The 19,392-nt window shown below is 38.3% G+C and overlaps 4 protein-coding genes across 6 annotated transcripts; 2 read left to right on the top strand and 2 right to left on the bottom strand.

The window, feature by feature from the left end:
* Positions 1-608: 608 nt before the first annotated feature.
* Positions 609-3,707, top strand: LOC307254914 (nucleotide sugar transporter SLC35D2-like). The gene is made up of 13 exons (XM_080033478.1): positions 609-809; positions 1,224-1,257; positions 1,354-1,440; positions 1,551-1,618; positions 1,721-1,792; positions 2,178-2,246; positions 2,376-2,478; positions 2,571-2,663; positions 2,762-2,829; positions 2,913-2,991; positions 3,082-3,164; positions 3,252-3,304; positions 3,438-3,707. Exons 1-13 carry the CDS (start codon positions 610-612, stop codon positions 3,446-3,448), a joined length of 1,020 nt encoding a protein of 339 aa, XP_079889604.1. The 5' UTR covers position 609; the 3' UTR covers positions 3,449-3,707.
* A 423-nt stretch (positions 3,708-4,130) lies between these two features.
* mier1b (mesoderm induction early response 1b, transcriptional regulator) lies at positions 4,131-12,122 on the bottom strand. Of its 3 annotated transcripts, none has more exons than XM_080033738.1 (13): positions 12,096-12,122; positions 11,289-11,313; positions 10,351-10,499; positions 9,951-10,130; positions 9,719-9,848; positions 9,516-9,583; positions 9,015-9,087; positions 8,754-8,905; positions 8,128-8,209; positions 7,881-7,975; positions 7,397-7,524; positions 6,633-6,760; positions 4,131-5,961 (listed from the first exon to the last, which is right to left on the bottom strand). In XM_080033738.1, the coding sequence occupies exons 1-13, from the start codon at positions 12,102-12,104 to the stop codon at positions 5,639-5,641; spliced, it is 1,542 nt and encodes a 513-aa protein (XP_079889864.1). In that variant the 5' UTR covers positions 12,105-12,122; the 3' UTR covers positions 4,131-5,638. The 3 variants fall into 3 exon arrangements, with proteins under 3 accessions (XP_079889864.1, XP_079889866.1, XP_079889865.1); XM_080033740.1 differs by having other exon boundaries at positions 7,397-7,443; XM_080033739.1 differs by lacking the exon at positions 12,096-12,122 and having other exon boundaries at positions 11,241-11,313.
* Positions 12,123-13,691: 1,569 nt separating this feature from the next.
* On the top strand, positions 13,692-14,110 carry LOC307255424 (relaxin-like; the record flags this gene model as incomplete). Its single annotated transcript, XM_080034106.1, has 2 exons — positions 13,692-13,848; positions 13,983-14,110. 2 exons carry the CDS (start codon positions 13,692-13,694, stop codon positions 14,108-14,110), a joined length of 285 nt encoding a protein of 94 aa, XP_079890232.1.
* A 269-nt stretch (positions 14,111-14,379) lies between these two features.
* On the bottom strand, positions 14,380-15,257 carry LOC307254996 (dynein light chain Tctex-type 5-A-like; the record flags this gene model as incomplete). Its single annotated transcript, XM_080033590.1, has 4 exons — positions 14,380-14,583; positions 14,685-14,809; positions 15,010-15,095; positions 15,172-15,257. 4 exons carry the CDS (start codon positions 15,255-15,257, stop codon positions 14,380-14,382), a joined length of 501 nt encoding a protein of 166 aa, XP_079889716.1.
* Positions 15,258-19,392: the final 4,135 nt, after the last annotated feature.

Below are 19,392 nucleotides of genomic sequence, written 5' to 3'. Positions count from 1 at the left end.
AAAACTCAAACTAGCTTATGACGGTAGGCCTGTTATATTCAGACTCGCTATTTCTTGATAGCTTTAGCCAACCACTTTACTTAGTGACAACTTCTTAAACAACTATAGAATAATTAATTTAGTCATTGGTGTAGGCTATATTGGATATTCTATGTTGATTTAATTTCTTTGTTGAAAAGTTTCATAGTCTTTAAACTCAAATGTAAGACCATAGTCACTGTTTTGTTTTTGAAAGATAGCTAACATTAATCTAATGTAGTGTGACAAATAATAAATAAAAAAAGCAATCCCCTTTTTTGAACACTAAAATAACTTCAACGTCAAAATATTATAATATGGACGTAAGGCGGTTTTTCGAGACGTTTTGCTTCTCAATTTATTGTATTACTAACACTACCTTGTAGTTTAGATTTGAAGTTAATTTAAGTAACTACATTTTAACCCCGTTTTAACAAACTGTAAACATCTGTTCCAAAGCATCTAGTAAAATTAAGATGTTTCACCTCTTTCCATTTCCGTCTTCGCTTCGGTGAGATGGTTGTACGCATGCGCAGAAGGAGCCCTCGTTAGCTTCCGTCTGAACTTTCGCTTGAACGCATTACGTTAACGATGGCACAGCCTCATAAACGTCGACATGAGATCGGTGACAGTAGCTTGTCACCTGGTGGAGCATCCTCCACAACCAAAAGTGCCACTGCCACATCCGGTGACAGCTCCACGGTTTTTCTTAAACTGTTCGCCGCAGGATTTTACGGGCTCAGTTCATTTCTCATCGTTGTCGTAAACAAAAGCGTTCTCACCAGCTACAGGTAAAGGTTCAAAGTACAAGTAGCTGGAAGTTACAGGAAGCTTCACTTCGAACACTTGACCACCTGTAGGCTATAAGCAATGATAGCAGGGGTAAGAAAGGGCAGCTTTAATGATTATGGTGGAGACTAACTATTATTTTAGATTCTGTTCATCTTAAAAGAGGAAATTTGTTTTCTTTATAGCCTATATTTAGAAAACAAATTCCCCTGATTTCATTTGTGGATTGTGTCGGGGACTCGGGGACATTTTCCTAGTTGCCAAACTATGTTGGCTACAAATTTTAAGTATTTTTAGAGGAAAAATCAGAACATTTAGAATTGTATGTAGGCCTATTAATTGTTCTTCAATTGTATATTTATATGTAAACAGTGATAAAACAATTATTCCGCTAACTTTCATCTTTCATAACACAGATTTCCATCGTCAACATGTGTGGGGATTGGCCAGGTGAGTTTTTTCCTGAAGTTGAGTCACAGATGCTTCCTGTCCATGTAAACAGAGCTTGATAATGTGCTGTGTATCTTTTCATCAACACCCCTGCAGATGCTGGCTACAATTGTAGTTCTGAGGACAGGCAAGGCGATGGGTGTCATCTCGTTTCCAGATGTGGATTCGAGCATACCACGCAAGGTGAAAGCAAATATTGCACTCACTTGGTCTGAAATACCTGAGGACAAGAGTGACCTCATATTAAAGGTCAAAACTACTGCTTTGAATGTTTGCTGTGTTTGTGTTTCCAGATGTTTCCACTGCCTCTGCTGTATGTTGGGAATCAAATCTCAGGGCTGTTTGGGACACAGCGACTCAAGTTAGAGCTTGTTACAGTACCTATTATTATTTTATGATGATATGAAAGATTATTTCCCCTAATACAAATCATCTAACCAAACCGTCATTTCCCTTTTCCTAGTTTACCTATGTTTACAGTTTTGAGGAGGTTCAGCATTTTGCTCACGATGGTGTTCGAGGTGCTCTTGCTGAAGTAAGTTTAGTTCCCTCAGCACCATTTTAAAGGTGGAGTCAGCAATTCTGAGGAATGCTTTTTTTTTCTAAATCCCTGTCTGTCAGAATCTGTGAATATCATCTCACAATTATGCTAGCCAGGCTCTCTTTACGGGCAAGTCGCCAGCTATGGTGGTGGGACCCCTTTGTTTACAAGCACTTTGTTTACATACCTGTTAACAGAGTCTAGGCTGTGTATTAACACCAGCTTTTTTTCAGTGCACACAAAGTAAGAACAGGAAATGGACTATGAGGAGATATTCACTGACAAAATGTGATTTTTAACAACAAATGTTCTTCAGAATCGCTGACTCGTGTTTGCAAATTAATAATTTAATTAATAATCCATTCTCCTTTGCTCACAGAAAGACTTTCCCTACGATGGTTAAGATGACAGTATTTACCATGATCTTTGGTGCTTTTATTGCTGCCAGGTGAAAATATCTCACACACACACACACACACACACACACACTGTGTACTGACATAATTCTGTTCAGAGGGCAGTATGTGTGTGTGAGAGCGTGCATCTCACTATTTGGCATGTTTTTGTGTTTTCGTAGTGATGATTTAGCATTTGACCTGGAAGGATACGTATTCGTAATGCTGAACAATGTGCTGACAGCGGCCAGTGGGGTGTATGTGAAGCAAAAACTTGATTCCAAGGTGAGCAGACCTGCTTATCCCCTCACTGTACACAATACATTCTGCCACTTTTGTAGGTCATTTCTTAAAGGTTTATACTGCTGTTCCAACAGGAGCTGGGCAAATATGGGCTCCTCTACTACAATGCTTTGATCATGATTTTCCCCACCATGGCGTACGCTTACTACTCAGGGGACCTGCAGATGGTGAGGAAGGATTTTTTAACACAAGGTGGTATTTATAATTTATAACCGACAAGCATCAGTAAGTGCTGAGAATATTGTGTGTGTGTGTGTGTTTGCAGGCGTTGGAGTATGACGGATGGTCCGATCAGCTGTTTGTTGGGCAATTTCTGCTGTCCTGTGTAATGGGGTAAACTCTGGCTCTGTAATTAGATATTAATATTATTGCACATCGCTGCCCTTGTCCTAATTCTTCTTCAATGTGTTCCCCAGCTTCATTTTGATGTACTCTATCATGCTGTGCACGCAGTACAACTCTGCGCTCACCACCTCCATTATGGGCTGCATTAAGGTAAGTCATTTCCTCTGGTTCTGCCTTTTTGGACTAAGACAGATTCATGAATGCAGATGTGTGCAATGACTCTGTGCGTGATTCCTGCAGAATATATTTGTGACGTACGTTGGGATGGTGTTCGGTGGAGACTACATATTCTCCTGGACTAACTTCATAGGTCTAAACATCAGGTAAGGCGCTCGCATTGTTTAAATTTGTGGAGGTGGTACTTTTTTGTCAGGGAACTAATTTTTTTTGTCATCTTTTGCATCCCACAGCACTGCTGGGAGTCTGGTGTACTCTTATATCACCTTCACACAGGAGCAAACAAGTAAGAGCAGTATTGTAAATCAAAACCTGTACAATCCAATGTAACTTGTATAATTGTTAAAGGTTTTTGTCCAGTGTTTTATTAGTGGGGAATCGTCTACATTTTTAAAAATGTTTTCCATCATATTTTACAGAGAAGGACTAAACCAAGGAGTCCCAATACACGCTGAAGAACAACATTCCTCTGTCTACTGAATGTGGCAACACCTTTTTTTTTTTTTTACATTTCCTATTTGTTATTTCTTTAGCACCTTCTTGCTGCAATCATTGAAAGTTTTTTTTTTAAATTATCAACTTAAATATTTATGCCTTAACTTTTTAATAATTGTATTTCCCTGATTAAATGCCAAATCATAAGCACTTTTATACCTGACGTATCAATAAAATGAAAGGATAGATTATGATTTTATTCGCCTAATTTTATTTTTTATATGATATTTATGTGCCATATTGAGCCCTCTCTAATCATTCCCATTATACCGGCTTTTAATTGATCCTTTCCTAACAAATAATTTCTAAGAACAAGAATACAAAATCCAGTATCTAATCGGTGCAAAAATACAGCAATAAAGTTAAACTGAGTTTGGGTTTAGCTGCAAAAAAAAAAGAAAAACACTTGTGTAAGCTGCTGTATTAGGGATAGTTTCAAGGCCACAAGGGAGAAGAATGAGCAGTGACTTAGATTATATCTGCCATGTGAGATCTTTGAATCAAATTGGGAAGTGTTGTGTTTTTACTTTATTGAAGGCTGCACGGTTTGAAAACTCAAGAGTATGACTGAGACTCATTAATACGTTTATTAAATATAGCCAATGTTATTCCATTCATTGCCAGTCTTGGAATACACTTTTATTCATGTCATTTACAGAGGAAAAAAAACAATACGTCTTCAACAAAAGGAAAGAAAAGACTACATGGATCAACATTATTTGAGACAAATGTATCTTAATTTGTGAAGCAGTACAAAGTAAAACACTTCAAGCGTCAACCTGAACAGCTACTGTACCAAAACGATAAAGGTCTTTCAGCTCACACACCCACGCGTCAATCTGGTCAGTTTAACTGCTGGAAATACACGGCTCGGAGGCCACTTACTGAGGAACGACAGTAAATATTGGTTGAAAGTTTGAAACCGAGCACTTTGAGTCAGCAGAGGTTTTTAAGCCAAAGGGAAGCAGCACTATGTGGGACTCTCTGCAACCAACATTTCAGACTGAGCATGGTCACAGTACAGGAATGAGAAGCGCTGCCTAACAGAGAGGGAAAGAGGAATGGCTACTGTTATTTATTACATCCATCTCAGAGCAACACAGGCGGAAAGATTTCTCAACAAAAAGCGCAAAGCATACGAGGAAGACCAGAAAATACAGAGACGAACCGACAGTTATATAAAAAAAAAATTACCAACTCCTCAAGGTAAGAAATCTATACAAACTTTACATTAAAAATCACTGACAATTCTGTCTATTAAAAACAAAGCGTTGAGCAAAGCACTGACCATGAAAATCCAAAAATACAGCGATCTTCTACACGATGAGATTATAATACAGGACATCACTGATGTCAGCTGCTCTACACAAACAAACCTGCAGGGGGGACTAACCCATTGGTTTATTCACCATAAACAAACAGCCATGATAAGAGGCATGAGTGGGTTCCAAAGTGGAGTGAAAAAGTTATTCTGCTGGGTTTCGACCACCACTCCTTATCAGTAAAGATGAGAAACATACAATCAAAGTGCAACTAAAGAGGGCCAGTGACAGCATCGACCTTACTCATCTTGCGTTTGCCAACTTTGCTTCTTTTTGAAAACTTAAGCACATAATCGTTTAAAACATGTCCCATATCATCAAATGTTCAAATAGCTTGAGCAGCAATTACTCATCATAGTTTTCTTTTGATAAAAAATATAAATATCTCTTGTGTAAAAAAATATCACGGGTGATTTATTTTCTTTGAATACAAATAGAAAAAAACGAAATTCTTGGCAACATTTGTCAGTCAGTCTCCAGAAAGAGAATAAAGATGTTTTGTTGGATACCAGGGAGCTGTGGTACTTTGGGATGAGCTTTGCAGGCGGTCAGTACAGAGATGGGTTGGGGAGACAGGAGGACCAGCTGCAGTTTGGTTGGTTGTGTTCTTCAAGGTATGGTTTTCAGTGACCTTTGACCTTATTAAAGAGTGAGTCCTTTCTCTCAGGAGATACTCGCGCTCACGGACAAAGAGGGGCTCATCCTCTTCACCCCTCACCACTACAGGGACAAAGCAGGAAACGATTGTTTCACCCCAATTTAGCGTCTATTAGTCTAGTCTTTATCACGGAGTTCTGGATCATTCAGTCCTCCTGGGTTCTGGATGGTTCCACCTCGTTTTGGCCCAAGGGTTCGGCCTCCGTCTTGCATCTCTTTGCAGGCCTTTCGTCTGCTATTTCTGTGTCTCTGTGGTCCAGCAGTGGCTCCAGAGAACCATTCTGCTCGTAGCTGGGTGCACTGGGCTGGCTGCAACCGTTGGAGTTGTTGTCCAATATGGGTAGAGGAGGAGGAGCGTCCACTGGCGGATGGGAGGGACCGTTGGAAAGGACCAATTCAGCTTTAACTTGATTTGCTGGGGGCAACTGAACACCGTCCACTGGGTGGCTTGAATTGTGGCTTGCAATACCTGCCAAAGAACAAAAAATATTTTTAGACATCATCAAAGTTATAGAAACTGTAGCTCTTTGATTAAACTTGAGCGGATACTTCAATATTAGTCTCTCAGATGTCTGCTGTCGTCAGAATACAATGGAGGTGAATGTGATTTTAGAAGTGGCGCTCACAGTGTTCAGTGGGACTGCCTCCTGCCTAAGTAATAGACCTCTGTAAAACTGTGACAACTTGAGATATCCACCGTAACAGGGACACTGTCTATGAAAAGGGATATTGTTGCTGACGTTTTTCTAATGTCATTTGTCAATGCTAAGAAACCTGACACAAATATCCTAAGACCTGGGCAAAACTAAATGAATGGCTGGATCCCATTAGTGGTATTTAAAGATTTCTTTAACTTATCCTTTGTTTTGGGCTTTTTCATGTCATTATTAACTTAAAGTAATCCAAGCAACATGTTAGACATGATGTTTGCTGTGTCATCGAAATACAAGGTTCAAGACAACTTTCATGACAACTAAAACAACAGATCTATCACATGATAAGTCGGCACAGCGGCATCACTGGGGGAGAAAAAATATGAAATCCAGGACATGGTAATAAATACATTTAAGCTCAGGTCTTGGTTTAGATTTACGAGTTGAAAACATATTTATTAAGAATACTTTGCATTCATTGTCTCACCGTTCTGACTGCTGCTGTCTTCTCTCTCCGATTGGCTGGCGCTGCTGCTGGAGGTGGTGGGAGGAGGCGACGCCGCCCTGCTGGATGTGGCGCTCTCCGTCTCGTCCAGTAGTCTGTCCATGTAGTCTCTGTTGACACACAGCAGCCGTTACACAAAAAGTCTCAAAGCCTTGATATGGTTTAAATGACTAGCCAAGTGCAGCTGGGTGTTAGTTAGGGTGGTATAGAAGTACAGAAGATACACTGAATTACTTGAACAAAACTAAATGCATAATATGTGTCAGCAAAAAGGACCCAACAGACTTAAAAAAGTGCTACGAGGAACTTTTAAATATTTCTGAAACTTTTTTTCTCCATTTTTACATGAAACATCAAACGAAACCATCAGTGCACAGAAAGCTATTTTTATATAGTTTTTCTTAATGCCTTTGTCATGGGTAGGCTAACCCAGGAACTACAGCTGGCGTAGTAAAAACACTACCGCTTTTGTCCAAAGGGGGTGCAAGAATTAAAACAAACTGAAAGTTCCTCGGAGCACCTTTAATTTAAGAAACCAATTGAAAAGCTGAATAAATAAGTTTGCTGTTTGCATTAAGGTGTTGAATCCCAAAACCTCTATTGGAATATTAGAAACAACAAACATAATAAAACCCATCGACCTGAAACCGTAATACAGTTTATTCCATTAAGTTATAATGTTTACATTAACAATGGCATCGACACTATATGTATTTCATTGAAATATATACACATGTTTTACTTACGTTACACCAGGGTGAAGGTTGTATTTCCTTTTCCCAAGTCTGGTTTGCTGTGCAAAGAAATCATAACGCTCAGACTTCTTCCACATGTAATAAAAGGCCACACATTCTCCTACAGACCTAGTTCTCACCTGAAAGATTTAATTCAGCAGACATGAAATAACCATTATTACCATCGTCTGAAGAGATTCAATACAATTTCAAATGAGACAAATCAAATGTATTGCTTAGGACTCCGACAAAGGTCACACGGTCAACAGACAATTTAACACTGTAAAAAAAACAAGACGTTTGATTTGTCTCAAAATGCAACAAGGTTGAAATGTACCCGATTCCAACCCTGAGCATTCAACAGCCACATAACAACAAACACACCAACAGAAATTTAAAATGAATGTCATGATTACCAAAATATATTATCAACATATGGTAGTGACATATTTATCACAAATGGTTAAGTCATGTGGCTTTGAAACAAATCTCTTACCTTGTTGGCCTGTATTAAATGAAAGTCTTTTCCATAAGCTTTTAGTCCGTGTTCAAAATTTCTACATTCCTCTTCAGTCCAGACAGAGAGCTCCTCTATTACAGAGAGAATACACGTTACTATTGCATCTGCAAAGCTTTTCTAAAAATGAAACTCAGATGGTCCAAGTGCAGAACACCATATAACCCCAAACATGTTGCATCACAGAAAGCTGAAAGTAAATATGTGATGGACATTGCCTACTTACCTCTAGCTGCTTTTACATTAAACTTAAGTCTTCTTAAAGCTTCCTCTGTGTCAAAGTCACATTTCACCAGTTCATACAATGCCTACAGGGAAACAAAGGATCAGAAGACTTTACATTTACCACGTGGAAAAGCTATAAACATTTAATAAAACATGGTAAAAACTCATTTTTATCTAAAGCAGAATGCTGGCATCATTCAAATCTTTTCTCACGGTAAACAAACCCACAGAAAACAAACATGTGTCTGTGTCTTTAACACTTCTTGACTTCCCTACTTTTTCTTTGGTTGTCAGCTCCAAGCCCATTCCTTCCTACGCAAGATGCTAATCTTTAAGTAGGTAGTAGTAGATTGATTTTCAAAATGCCTTATTACTTTCCTAGAACAGCTGGACACTGTAGTCTTCTTTTACCATCATTTAGAGAGGAGTAAATAGAGCATTTCAGCCATGGATTGATATGAATGAAGGCCTGGTCACCGAATGCAAAAGTGTTAAGGCTTAAAGGAATAAGATATCCTGACAATTGTACTGTTGGTTTTGGTAATTTAATTGGATTTTTTCACAATTTAAAAAAATGTAGACTTTGGCCATATCCTCTAGAACATGCTATGGATATATTGTCATCACCTGTTCATTGTCTTTGATATGTGTTCCTTCTGGGATTGCATCCACTCCCTTCTCCTCACCCGTCCGCCTTGAGGCTTCTGTCAAGAACTCTACTACTTCGCCTTCAGGAAGACACTCCGGGTTCCACAACAACTGGTCATCATTTTCATAAACTACAGGACAGATTCATAGGAAACAAAATGTCAAACTTTTGTCTACAGTTCTTCTGGACCCAAATAGGACACACAGCTTAAATATGGAAATGTTGACGGTGAGATTGACCTTTTTCATTGTCTTTGTATTTACACAGGCCAACAGGGGTTTCTGCTTGATACATGGAACCCACCATGATTTCCTGTAGGGAATAAAAACGTGGTTTAGACGGAGGTCAGACTATCTGACTATTACTTAATCATTTACTATAAAACTTGCTTGCACCATGCAAAAGAGACAAGGATCCATTCTCAACTGTGATTTTTTTTTTTACACAATGAAAACAAATTCATTTCTTCCAATATGTTCAGCTCCGATTTTTTACTTTTTAGACTGGATTCTAGTGCACCATGTATTATTTAAAAGCCATAAATCACCATAGTGATAGCAAACTTTGATAGCAGTATTTCATAAAGTCAAAAGGATTAGATATCTGCGAACTGACACTGCTCGTGTTGCAAATTCTGACATAAACAGTCAGTATCCAAATTCACAAGGCAGTGTAGTATAAATCGAGTCCTAATTTGACAGTGCATGTATCCTACACTGATAAATGAAGTTATTCAGTACCTTTTTCCAGTCTTCAGATGGAACATAGTCCTCATCTTCATCTGACTCGTCCTCACCATCGTTATTACCTGCCATGCAATGTGATACACATAAGCCGCTTAATCTCACAAGAAAGTCTGCAGTGTTTGCTAAAACAGACCTCAACAAATACAATGCAGTTGTAATAACTAAAAAACCAAAACTAAAATGAAAATGGCTCATACTTTCAAAGTATTTGAGTTTCTGAGAGCGAATTAGGTCTGCTGTGCCGAGGGACCTGACTGGGCGTGTGCGACCCTCAGACATTGTCTGGACATCATCCCCCTGTCCTGCTGAGATCTTAACACCCTCACACTGAAAACACGCAAACAAACAAGCTGAAATTACACTGAACAGTCAACACAAGAAAATACATTTTATGGAAACTGTCAAGAGACTCAAGAAACATCAACACACCTCATTTCTTTTCATCTCGCCAGTGCTTCTGCTGCTTTCATCATTATCTAGGTCCTCTTCCTCATCATCTTCCTCATCATCCTCTTCTTCCTCTGGTTCTTCGTCATCGTCCTCGTCTGCTGGTGAACCGCCCCCATAGCCGTACAGATTCAACAGCTCATGAATGGGCATCTCCCCCTCCTGTGGGGAAAAAAGTGACATTGTTATCCAAGCTATAAAATGAAGAAAACCAAACAAAGAGACCAATGCTGAATAACATTTGGTCTCAAAAAAACACTCTTAACTCAGAACCCGTTACTAATCCCACACTGACAGATAATACTGTGTAAATGTAAAGCGAAGGGAAGTTTTGTTTTTCCACATGGGGCTGATAAAAAGGAGTTTAAAGCGTAAAACTTACCCTTGCAAGATCTTCAATTTCATTGACGTTGGTATCATCTGATGCTTCCAAATTTTCTTCTTCCTCCAAGGTACGTTCATCATCAAAGTCATGGACCAGCATGTCTGCCGATGGGTCGAAATCATGGTCATTGGAACCTGCTGAACCTCCTAAAAAAGTAACCCCAAGAATGTAAGCAATATTGAAAATGTAGACAGAATGAAACTTTTACTGAAGGAAGATATTCAATTCAATTCAAAGAACTTTATTCTTCCGTTAGGAACTTCATAGATATGAACAAATCCAACTAGTATTTTTTGTTAAGAGAAATTTGGGCATGGGGTGTGCGAGTACATTAAACCAAGTTTAAATAAATCTCCAACTGATAAAATACCCAGATGGCAATGTATATTTGGGCAAGTCAATTTCGGATCGGAAATTATAACAGTACTTTACCACACTATGAAAAAAGCATTTAAATCAAACATTACCTTACAGTGATAATACTTATTGATTAACATTATTTCATACAATACAGACAGAAATACTAAAGGGATGATGCCAGTGTAGAGACACAATGGCAAAACTTAAGTAGACAACCTAATATTTTACAAACATACCTGATGCAAACAAACCATCAGAAAACGTTTTTATGCAATATATAATATTTTTTTCTATAATAAAAATTAACTATTATTATTTATTATTGTCGTTATTGATGTTGTTAAAAAAACAACAACATAGTAATTCGGTATTAAAAAAGGCTTTAAGTATAAATGTTTTTATTCATTTGATAATAAGGTTCCAATAGTTATTTTGGTTTCCCTCTCTTTAAATTGAAATAAAAAATAATCTTCTTACTGTTAAATAGAATTATTGTTAAATGTAAGTTTGGATAATAGATTTCAAACCTATGCGATGCAGCAAAACAACAACAGAAAGGCTCCAACTTTATGTACCTGGGCTCGGATTGCCGAGGGAGGGCTGCAAAAGGGAAAAAACAAAAACATAAATAAAGTTTAAGAACAGCTCTCATTAGATGTACAAGTAGAAACGATTCCCCATCGTATGTTAATTGGCAGAGTAAGGTTACTCTGACAGGAGGAGGGGGTATAAGTGGGTGCTCGGAAAAAGCGCGCCCGACCCTGTGCCCTAAAAGATGACTGCAGACTAACAAGAAAACAAACAAAAGACTGTCACCACTTCCTGTGGAAAAACGAAGGTTGAATATAGAGACTATAATTATTTTAGTTATAGTGGTGTTTACAGCCTGATTTCAAGTTAGCTACAACAGGCGCGTGCTTAATAGGTTAATTCACTCAACTGGCTAACTTACAATAAATTGCAGGCTAATTCTCCTCTATATATTTAGCTAACGCGTCCAAGTTAAGCTTGAAATTAACAGCCAGCAAATGATGAACAAAAACAAGACCTAAACTATATCAAACAGTGGAACTACCGCTACGTTCCAAATTAAAAACGTTAAAATTGATAATTAAGCTTTCTTGAACAAAACCGCGAACTAATCTCGCTAACGCCGCAGCTACATTCCGTAAGGGCTCGCGCAGCTAGCGTTAGCTAACGCCGAAGTTTACAAACATTCTTGTGTCAAGAAACGGCCTTTACCTAGCAAGGCAAACAGCGAATTCTTAATTTCGTGTATTTAAGCTACAACACCCAAACGATATACCCGTTCGACTGAGCAAACTATCTTGCAGTATAAATTAATTTTTCTTTTTACCCTAATATTTATTTCACTTTCTTACCTCCGCCATGTTTGCAATCCTGTTGGGTCACGTCAGGGGTCAGCGGTAGTTCCCGGATGTAGCGCCCCGCCCACCTGCAGTATCACATTATGCCCGATTATGTCTCTCAAGCGCAGCTGTCACACACACACACACACACACACACACACACGCGCGAGCGGTAATATAATTATGTTTTGTGCGCATCAACAACAATGATTAAATTGTATAACCTTAAGGGTAACAATGCCTACATAGTAGCCTAGTTGCAATAGGCAAACCCTGTATTTTAGAATCATGAGCCTACATCTAAATCATCTTCTAGCCTAATCATCGTTTTTATTTTCCCATCGACATCTTCATCATACGATTTATATTATTGATGCATCGCAAATGTAGGCTACTGGGGAAAAATGAACAGACCCTGAAAAGATGTCATTAAAATAAAATGAAGAATTTCATCAAAGATTTCAGGTCCATGACAATGTGGGCTTCCAAGAAGACTTTACATTCACTGATGATCTTACAGCGAAGCTCCTTTAAAGCTTGTAGGACTTCAAAATGTCACAAGCCCAGGTTGTAAGTCTGATAACACACACAAAATTGAATGCTACTTTATTTCCATGAATGTCTTCGTTATATCCTTACAACTTTACCTAGCCTAATAATGGCTTTTGTTGTAAGCATCTATTTATTTATTTTCATTTTTTGCTCTTGTAGTTTTTAGGTGGAACTAGACTGAGCATGATCCCTCAGCTTTGATTTACCAAAAGTGAGGCCTTTTTATGATTCCAGGTCCTTGAGCAAAGGCATACATATCTATTACACTTCAGTAATTCCCTATAATGTGAGACAAAAGATTGTACCATGTAAAATAGCCTAAGTTACAAATGTTTTAGACCAACAGATGGTCTCACTAATTTCCAATAAAACAAATAGTCTTGGCCTCAAAATACCATTCACATTATAACTGTCATACGTTTAAGTTTTGTATGCACTCTTCTTGAAGAAATAGTCATTTGAAAAGCAGACTATATTCTTGAGTTTTGCTATGTTTAGCCACTGAAATTTAGAAATGGGCCGGTAATGACTATTTAAAAGTCAGCTCTATTCCATGACACTGTTAAATTTGTCAACAGGTGTACCGATCAATGCAGCTATCCCTTCTCGGAATCAGATTTATGTTCATGATAGTGCGCACACACTCCACTATGTTGCTATGTGGAGAGAGCCATCACGTCTGTTTGTTGTGGACATATATCTCAAGTGATCCATTAAGCTCCACTTTGCTAAAGCCATGACAATAAAAAAATATGGCAGTCCAAACAAAATAGAGCAATTCATTCTCTATAACACTGACGAAAACATAGTCCATCAGTGATTATATCTCCATGGCATAGATTCCCACACATATCCCAAATGACCATGTTGACATCCGTTGGTAAAAGCACTTGATGGTTACCAAAGATAATACACCATTTAGACGGGTCCGGGATCACCTGGGGGAAGACTTGGGGAATAGTGTGTGACATAACTGGAGTCTCTGCATAAAAAGGGGTTGACCTGGATAGATGTTTACTGAGAATTTACAACATGAGATCCCTACTCCTGCTTGCGATGGGGCTGTGCATGTTGTTTATAGCACAGGTCCAGACCCAGGATAACACAAAACCACTGAGGCTGTGCGGCCGGTCGTTACTGCGGGCGGTGGTGTTTACCTGTGGAGGATCCAGGTGGAGAAGACTAATGGGAGAAGAGGATACTTTGGCATATGGTGAGTCGAGAACAGTCACCTGGATTTGGATTTTGATGCTCTAGGCTTTCATTTCACAACTGTAGCCTAGACACATTTACAGAAAAAAAGCATTGACCTCTGGTAAAAATGAGGGCTGATATCTTTTTTTGCAGGTAACTGGGGGCCAAAAGTGGAGATAACGGATGTAATTGACCGTCACCGGCGGGACCAAAAGCAAGCACTTATATCAGTGTGCTGTAAACTGGGGTGTCAAAGAAGCGACCTCTCCATGCTCTGCTAGAGGCGAGCATCATCAATCTGTCACAGTTCCATTCCATTAGTTTAAAATATAATCAGCAGAACATTATCAAGATGAAGATGATGTGATTTCATTTTTCATGCAATAAAAAACAACAACATGCATTTTGGTTAAAGATTATTGATTTTTTATAATTGTATACAGAGCACAAAACACAACATGGACAAAATACTCTCCAACAGCAGCTATCCCTTGGTAACTGTTAGAAAATGCATGACCAAAGTCAAGAGTCCATTCAACCTCTGCATTAATCACTCATGGTAAACAGCGTAGACAGTCGCTACACCAAACAGAGAGCTGTTCTTGAAGGAGTAAGAGGCGGACGTGTCATTGGCTGCGTCCCACAGACAGCGGCTGCTGATCTGCATGCTCTGTCCGGTTTGCTGGCCGATGTGGACCAGCACCACAGTCTTATATCTGGGTATCATCAGCTCCTTCACACGGGCTCTTATCACCTGGGAGGGGACAATCCAAATAGGGAAACTGATAGGACCCAAATTCCAAAGATATTCAGAAGGTGTTGCATGAATGAGCTTTCTTTTTCAGTTTTATTTACCTCACATATTGTTTTTGTCATTTTTTGAGACCACTCTACTTCATATTGCTCCTCTTGGAGATAACTGGTAAGTACATCCTTCAGTATGTCTGTCGCAGCAGGAACAGGGAAGCGTTTGTAAGGTCCTATGGTCCAAATAAAAAGATAAAAATACCAATAACAAATATGTTTTACTTCTTAGCATTTGCTTATGATATTAAACATATTGTAAGTCATTGATATGAACTTGAATTGAATGGACACAATCTATAACAACACATCTGTAAAGTTGGGGATGATGCTCTGGTGCAGCTGCATGTTTGCCATTAGGTGAATGTTATCTCACCCAACTGGTAGGTGTTCTCCATAGTTATGGCCATCCTAGGGTTTTCATCATTATGTGCTAGTTCATCAGACACATTGCTTGAAGAGCTAAAAAAAAAAAAAAAAAAAACATGATCAGAATAAGTAATGGCTTGCACTTCTCAAGTATACATGAATTACTCACTCCTTAGTCTTGCCAGTTGTTGATGGCACCTTGCCTGGCCTCTTCTCTTTTCTTTGGGATTTGTCTTTTATCAGATGGTCAGACATGACAGCTCCCCCTTCCTTTAGCTTGTCTTGACAGGATTAAAACCTAAATATACTGAAGTTAGCTCAATTATTATTTTGTTAAACACAGTAGAAGACTAACTTATAGTAGCCTAGGCCTATGAGTTAACCCCAACACTTGAGAATATCGCGTTGAATGCAAACACTTAGTTGATAATGGGAACTCTCTCGGAGGGCGTTTGAAATTAATAAAAAATATGTGAATCCCGAGAGGGTATCGTTATAACTAATCAAACATGACTAAGCTAATTTCTCTGGGTAAGTTAGCACATAGTCAGCTCGTGCGTTTAAACCCGTGATTATCTTTGCTTATCAATATAGTTTAACTCAGCATGTCGTTTGAAATACAAATAAATATAACTAAAGTATTGATTTCAGACGTTTTTTGTATTGTTTTTACCGATTTAAGGACCTCTTGAACCGAGCAGACCAAAAGTAGCCTCGAGGAGCTTGGTGTTGTCATGGCAACCATACGTCATCAGTCGGCACTGGAAGTAGGAGAAAGAGAGGCTTCTTGCCATCTTCTTGCTCGAGTCAGGTGTTTGAACCTTTGAACTACACTGCTAATGATATTAGAGGCTACAAATTATACTAAAGGATAATGTCAAAGTTATGGCTAGAAAAGAGCAATATCTTCTTTATAAAGAAGGAGGTATTCATTGCCAACAGTGAAAGTAAAAAAAAAAACAAGGTCCACTTTGGCCTAGTTTTAAGAATCTGGTTGTAGGCTTAATAAAATCAACGTTATAATTTCCCCTTTTTTTTAAAGATATTTTTGTTGGCATTTTTATGCTTTATTGATAGTGTAGAGACAGAGTTGAAATGGGGCAGAGAGGGGAGTGACATGCAGAGAACGACCGCGGTCTGGAATCGAACCCGGGCCCACTGCTGGCCGAGGCCTATGGGGGGGACGCCCTACCAACTGAGCTAAGGGCGCCCCATTTCCCCTTTCTTTTATTGGCACTTTAAGGACTTATCATATGATTTTGAGGTCAAGAATAAACTTTGAACCTAACTTTTGACAACACAGACCTTGTGTTTGAATCATGACGAATAGCCAAAATCTCCCATTATCATTGAAGTAAGCTTTTAGCTTTGAACAAATGAGAAGGCAATAAATGTCTCATATCTCCTCTTCTTTATTTACCAAGTAAAACAGGTATTACATTATATTGATTTTTTTTAAATATATTTACTTTCAAAATCTTTGGATGGCAAATTTACATGAAATGTTTGCATATTCTGTGTCTAATGCAGTGAAAGGAATACAGCCACAACCTTGTAGAAAAAATAAACTTACAGAAACCCACCAATATTGGAGGACTTATTGTATGCTGAAAAATAAGGCAAAGAAAAACATAAGCATTACTAACAAAAACACTTTGAACTGGTGTTCTTTCTTAGGCTAACTGGAGAAAAAAATTGTTGTTTTTTTCTCTTTACCTAGTAACTCAATTAAATATTACACCTAGGCCCACACAGTGTGAGTCAAGACATTAAAACATTCTCTAAAATGTGATGTTCAAACACATATCAACTTGTGTACATGTGACATGACGCCATAAATTGTTTTATTAATGAAATTCAAGGTGTGTTTTGTGTGCAAAGTCAAACACAAGATCATGTCAAACACCTATATCAGATGCATGGAATGGGAATATCGATGAGTACATGCCAAATTTATTGACAATGGGTTTCTGAAGGTGCAACAACAGCAAAACAGAGAGTGGAGGTTTAAGTGAAGGCAAAAAGTCTCCTCATAGCACGATTATACAATAACACACGTATCATGACCTTGTCGAAATGGGTAAGTTGGTATTGCATTGATAACTGGTGATGGACAAATGCAGATTTCATGCGGCCCCGTTTAGAGTTATTCATTCAACAGTAACACTTTTTTTTTCTAACAAGAAACCCACATGTAAAACAAGAGATGAAGAGTGGCGTCGTCAGTTACATAAACCCCTACTGCATTATGAGTGCTGACATCAATAAACCAAGAGACAGTCACAGACACATCCATATGCCCAGAGAAATATTCGAAACATAGCTTTTTATGTACACTTTTTACACTTAAATTTTTAAATATTGCTATTAGAAAACAATAAAACATTTATTCAACATGGTGGAAAAGGAAGAAATTAAAAACAGGGACACAAACAGTGCAGTCTTCTTGATAAGACATTTCTTCTCATTTCTCCACGATGGCCCCACAATAATACTCGTCAAGACCTTGATCAAAGATAGTCCAAGGAATAAGCCCAATTATTTAAGCAGCATCAAAGGCAACTCCTACAATCGTCAGCCAAGGTCCCTTCTACATTTCACCTTGAAACTTAAAGCTCCTCTTCCTCACCGTATGGCACTTACATCTGGCTCTGTACGCTTACATCTTACATTATTTTTGTAACATTAACAGAATAAATAAAGCAGACTTTTTTTTTACCACGGTGAAAGTAGCAGCTTCTGTTAGTGACAAAAATTATTTCCTTGTTGTTACAAAGTTTGACCATTTTCACACCACCACAAATACCACTTAAGTCCTGTGATGTGGTCAAATGTGATGTATTTTAGCATTGCACATGCCCCATAGTGTTGATGTAATGGTTCCTCAGCAGGTCAAACTGCTTTGACTTTTTTCCGGATTTTATCAACTCTATTCACACGACCCGTTAACAGCGAAATGCCACCAAAGTAGTGGAAAAGGCTGCATATGTAAAAGTATAGCATTACATAAGTGTGCCTCAATCCTGATCACGGATGGAACGTTTTGATCACGAAAAAGCACTATATTTTGTTGAGAAAGTAGCCTATCACTCCAAAATAATTTAATTTAAGGCAACAAAAGAATTAACAAATGCTGAGTCATATTATCCAAATAAATGCACTATAGAAGTGGCAGGTGGTAGTAGAATGGTACACAGTTAGCCTGTACTTGATTAGCTGGCAGACTAGCTGACTTGGTAACAAGCTAATGTCTGTAGGACACTCACTAGCTAACTAAGCTAGTTCGCTAACTTGATTACTGTTAGCCAAGGAATGTAGGCCTATATGGGCACTTAAAAAAGTGAACATATTTATTATGCTACGTTTGGTCAGCGGAAACCAGCTGTGAACACAAGGCTGACATTCTAGTTGATATGGTGAAGTTGTTAGTTAACAACATAGTTTCCTATTAACATGCAATAACGCATATCTAGCAGACATGAGAGACGTTAGCATGACATTTTGAGTCCTGTTTCTTGCCACCTGATAGAAGTAGGTCCAATATTTCTCTAATTTTAGCTCTGTTTTGGTACCAACCAACTCCTAAGGGAAGAATTTCTATGTTTTTATCTTCTTTTTTTAGATGAAAAAAGCTGCCAGCTATGGCCAAAAACAACACTACGGCAGCAGTGATAGGGAACCAAAACTGTGAGGTCATGGGCTGGAAAATTAAAACAATATGCTAAACTATGCTATTCAGGTGATCTAATATAAAATTAGGTAAATGCGTAAACTGAAGTAAACCGACATATTTACTCAGCATACAAGATTGAGCATGAGATGTCAATTAAAAGTATTATTTGCATGATAATAATTTCCCTACATCATTTTGTAAACAATAAAGTTTTACTGAGCTCCTAAACTGGATCCGGGTTGAGGCACAAATATAATTCCATATAAAAAGCACCTTCAGATTAAGATTTCTGATGTTAGTCCAGCGCTGCGGGTCATTTTGAACTGGCACCCGACCTGTCACCTTTAACCAAAAGACTGATACAATGGGCTGTGACATTTCCAAAGGTCGTCGACACAGAAACATAAATTCTGCATAGACAACGATAAAGATCGGTCACACATGGTGGGAGAAGAACCTGATTAAGGGTGGCAGTGTAAACCAGATATTTCCATTTAAATCATAACCTCTTTAGAACAAAACTGCAAAGCAAATCCCTATACTACACGTTTTTTTCTTTTTAAATTTTTCATAGTTTTCCCCTTGTTTTAGGATTGTTTTTATATTATATTATCTATTCACATTATCTTTTACAATGTATTTCGAAATGACAACTAGTTGGACAAAAGATAACTGCAATGAATAAGGCTGGATCACTGTATGAATCCACAATTATGT

This window comes from Ammodytes marinus, assembly GCF_949987685.1.
Source record: "Ammodytes marinus genome assembly, chromosome: 9".
Taxonomy (NCBI): Eukaryota; Metazoa; Chordata; class Actinopteri; order Uranoscopiformes; family Ammodytidae; genus Ammodytes; species Ammodytes marinus.
Note: the sequence above shows the minus strand (reverse complement) of the source record. Positions and strands in the feature narration are given on the sequence as shown.

What these genes read in the sequence shown, in the direction of transcription:
- LOC307254914 (XM_080033478.1), top strand. Translation starts at nt 610, where the DNA reads ATGGCACAGCCTCATAAACGTCGACATGAGATCGGTGACAGTAGCTTG. An exon ending in AGCAAAAACTTGATTCCAAG is followed by an intron (nt 2,479 to 2,570) that starts GTGAGCAGACCT and finishes CTGTTCCAACAG; the next exon opens with GAGCTGGGCAAATATGGGCT. An exon ending in CCATTATGGGCTGCATTAAG is followed by an intron (nt 2,992 to 3,081) that starts GTAAGTCATTTC and finishes TGATTCCTGCAG; the next exon opens with AATATATTTGTGACGTACGT.
- mier1b (XM_080033738.1), bottom strand. An exon ending in TAATGTAAAAGCAGCTAGAG is followed by an intron (nt 7,976 to 8,127) that starts GTAAGTAGGCAA and finishes TCTCTGTAATAG; the next exon opens with AGGAGCTCTCTGTCTGGACT. An exon ending in ATTTAATACAGGCCAACAAG is followed by an intron (nt 7,525 to 7,880) that starts GTAAGAGATTTG and finishes TAAATCTTTCAG; the next exon opens with GTGAGAACTAGGTCTGTAGG.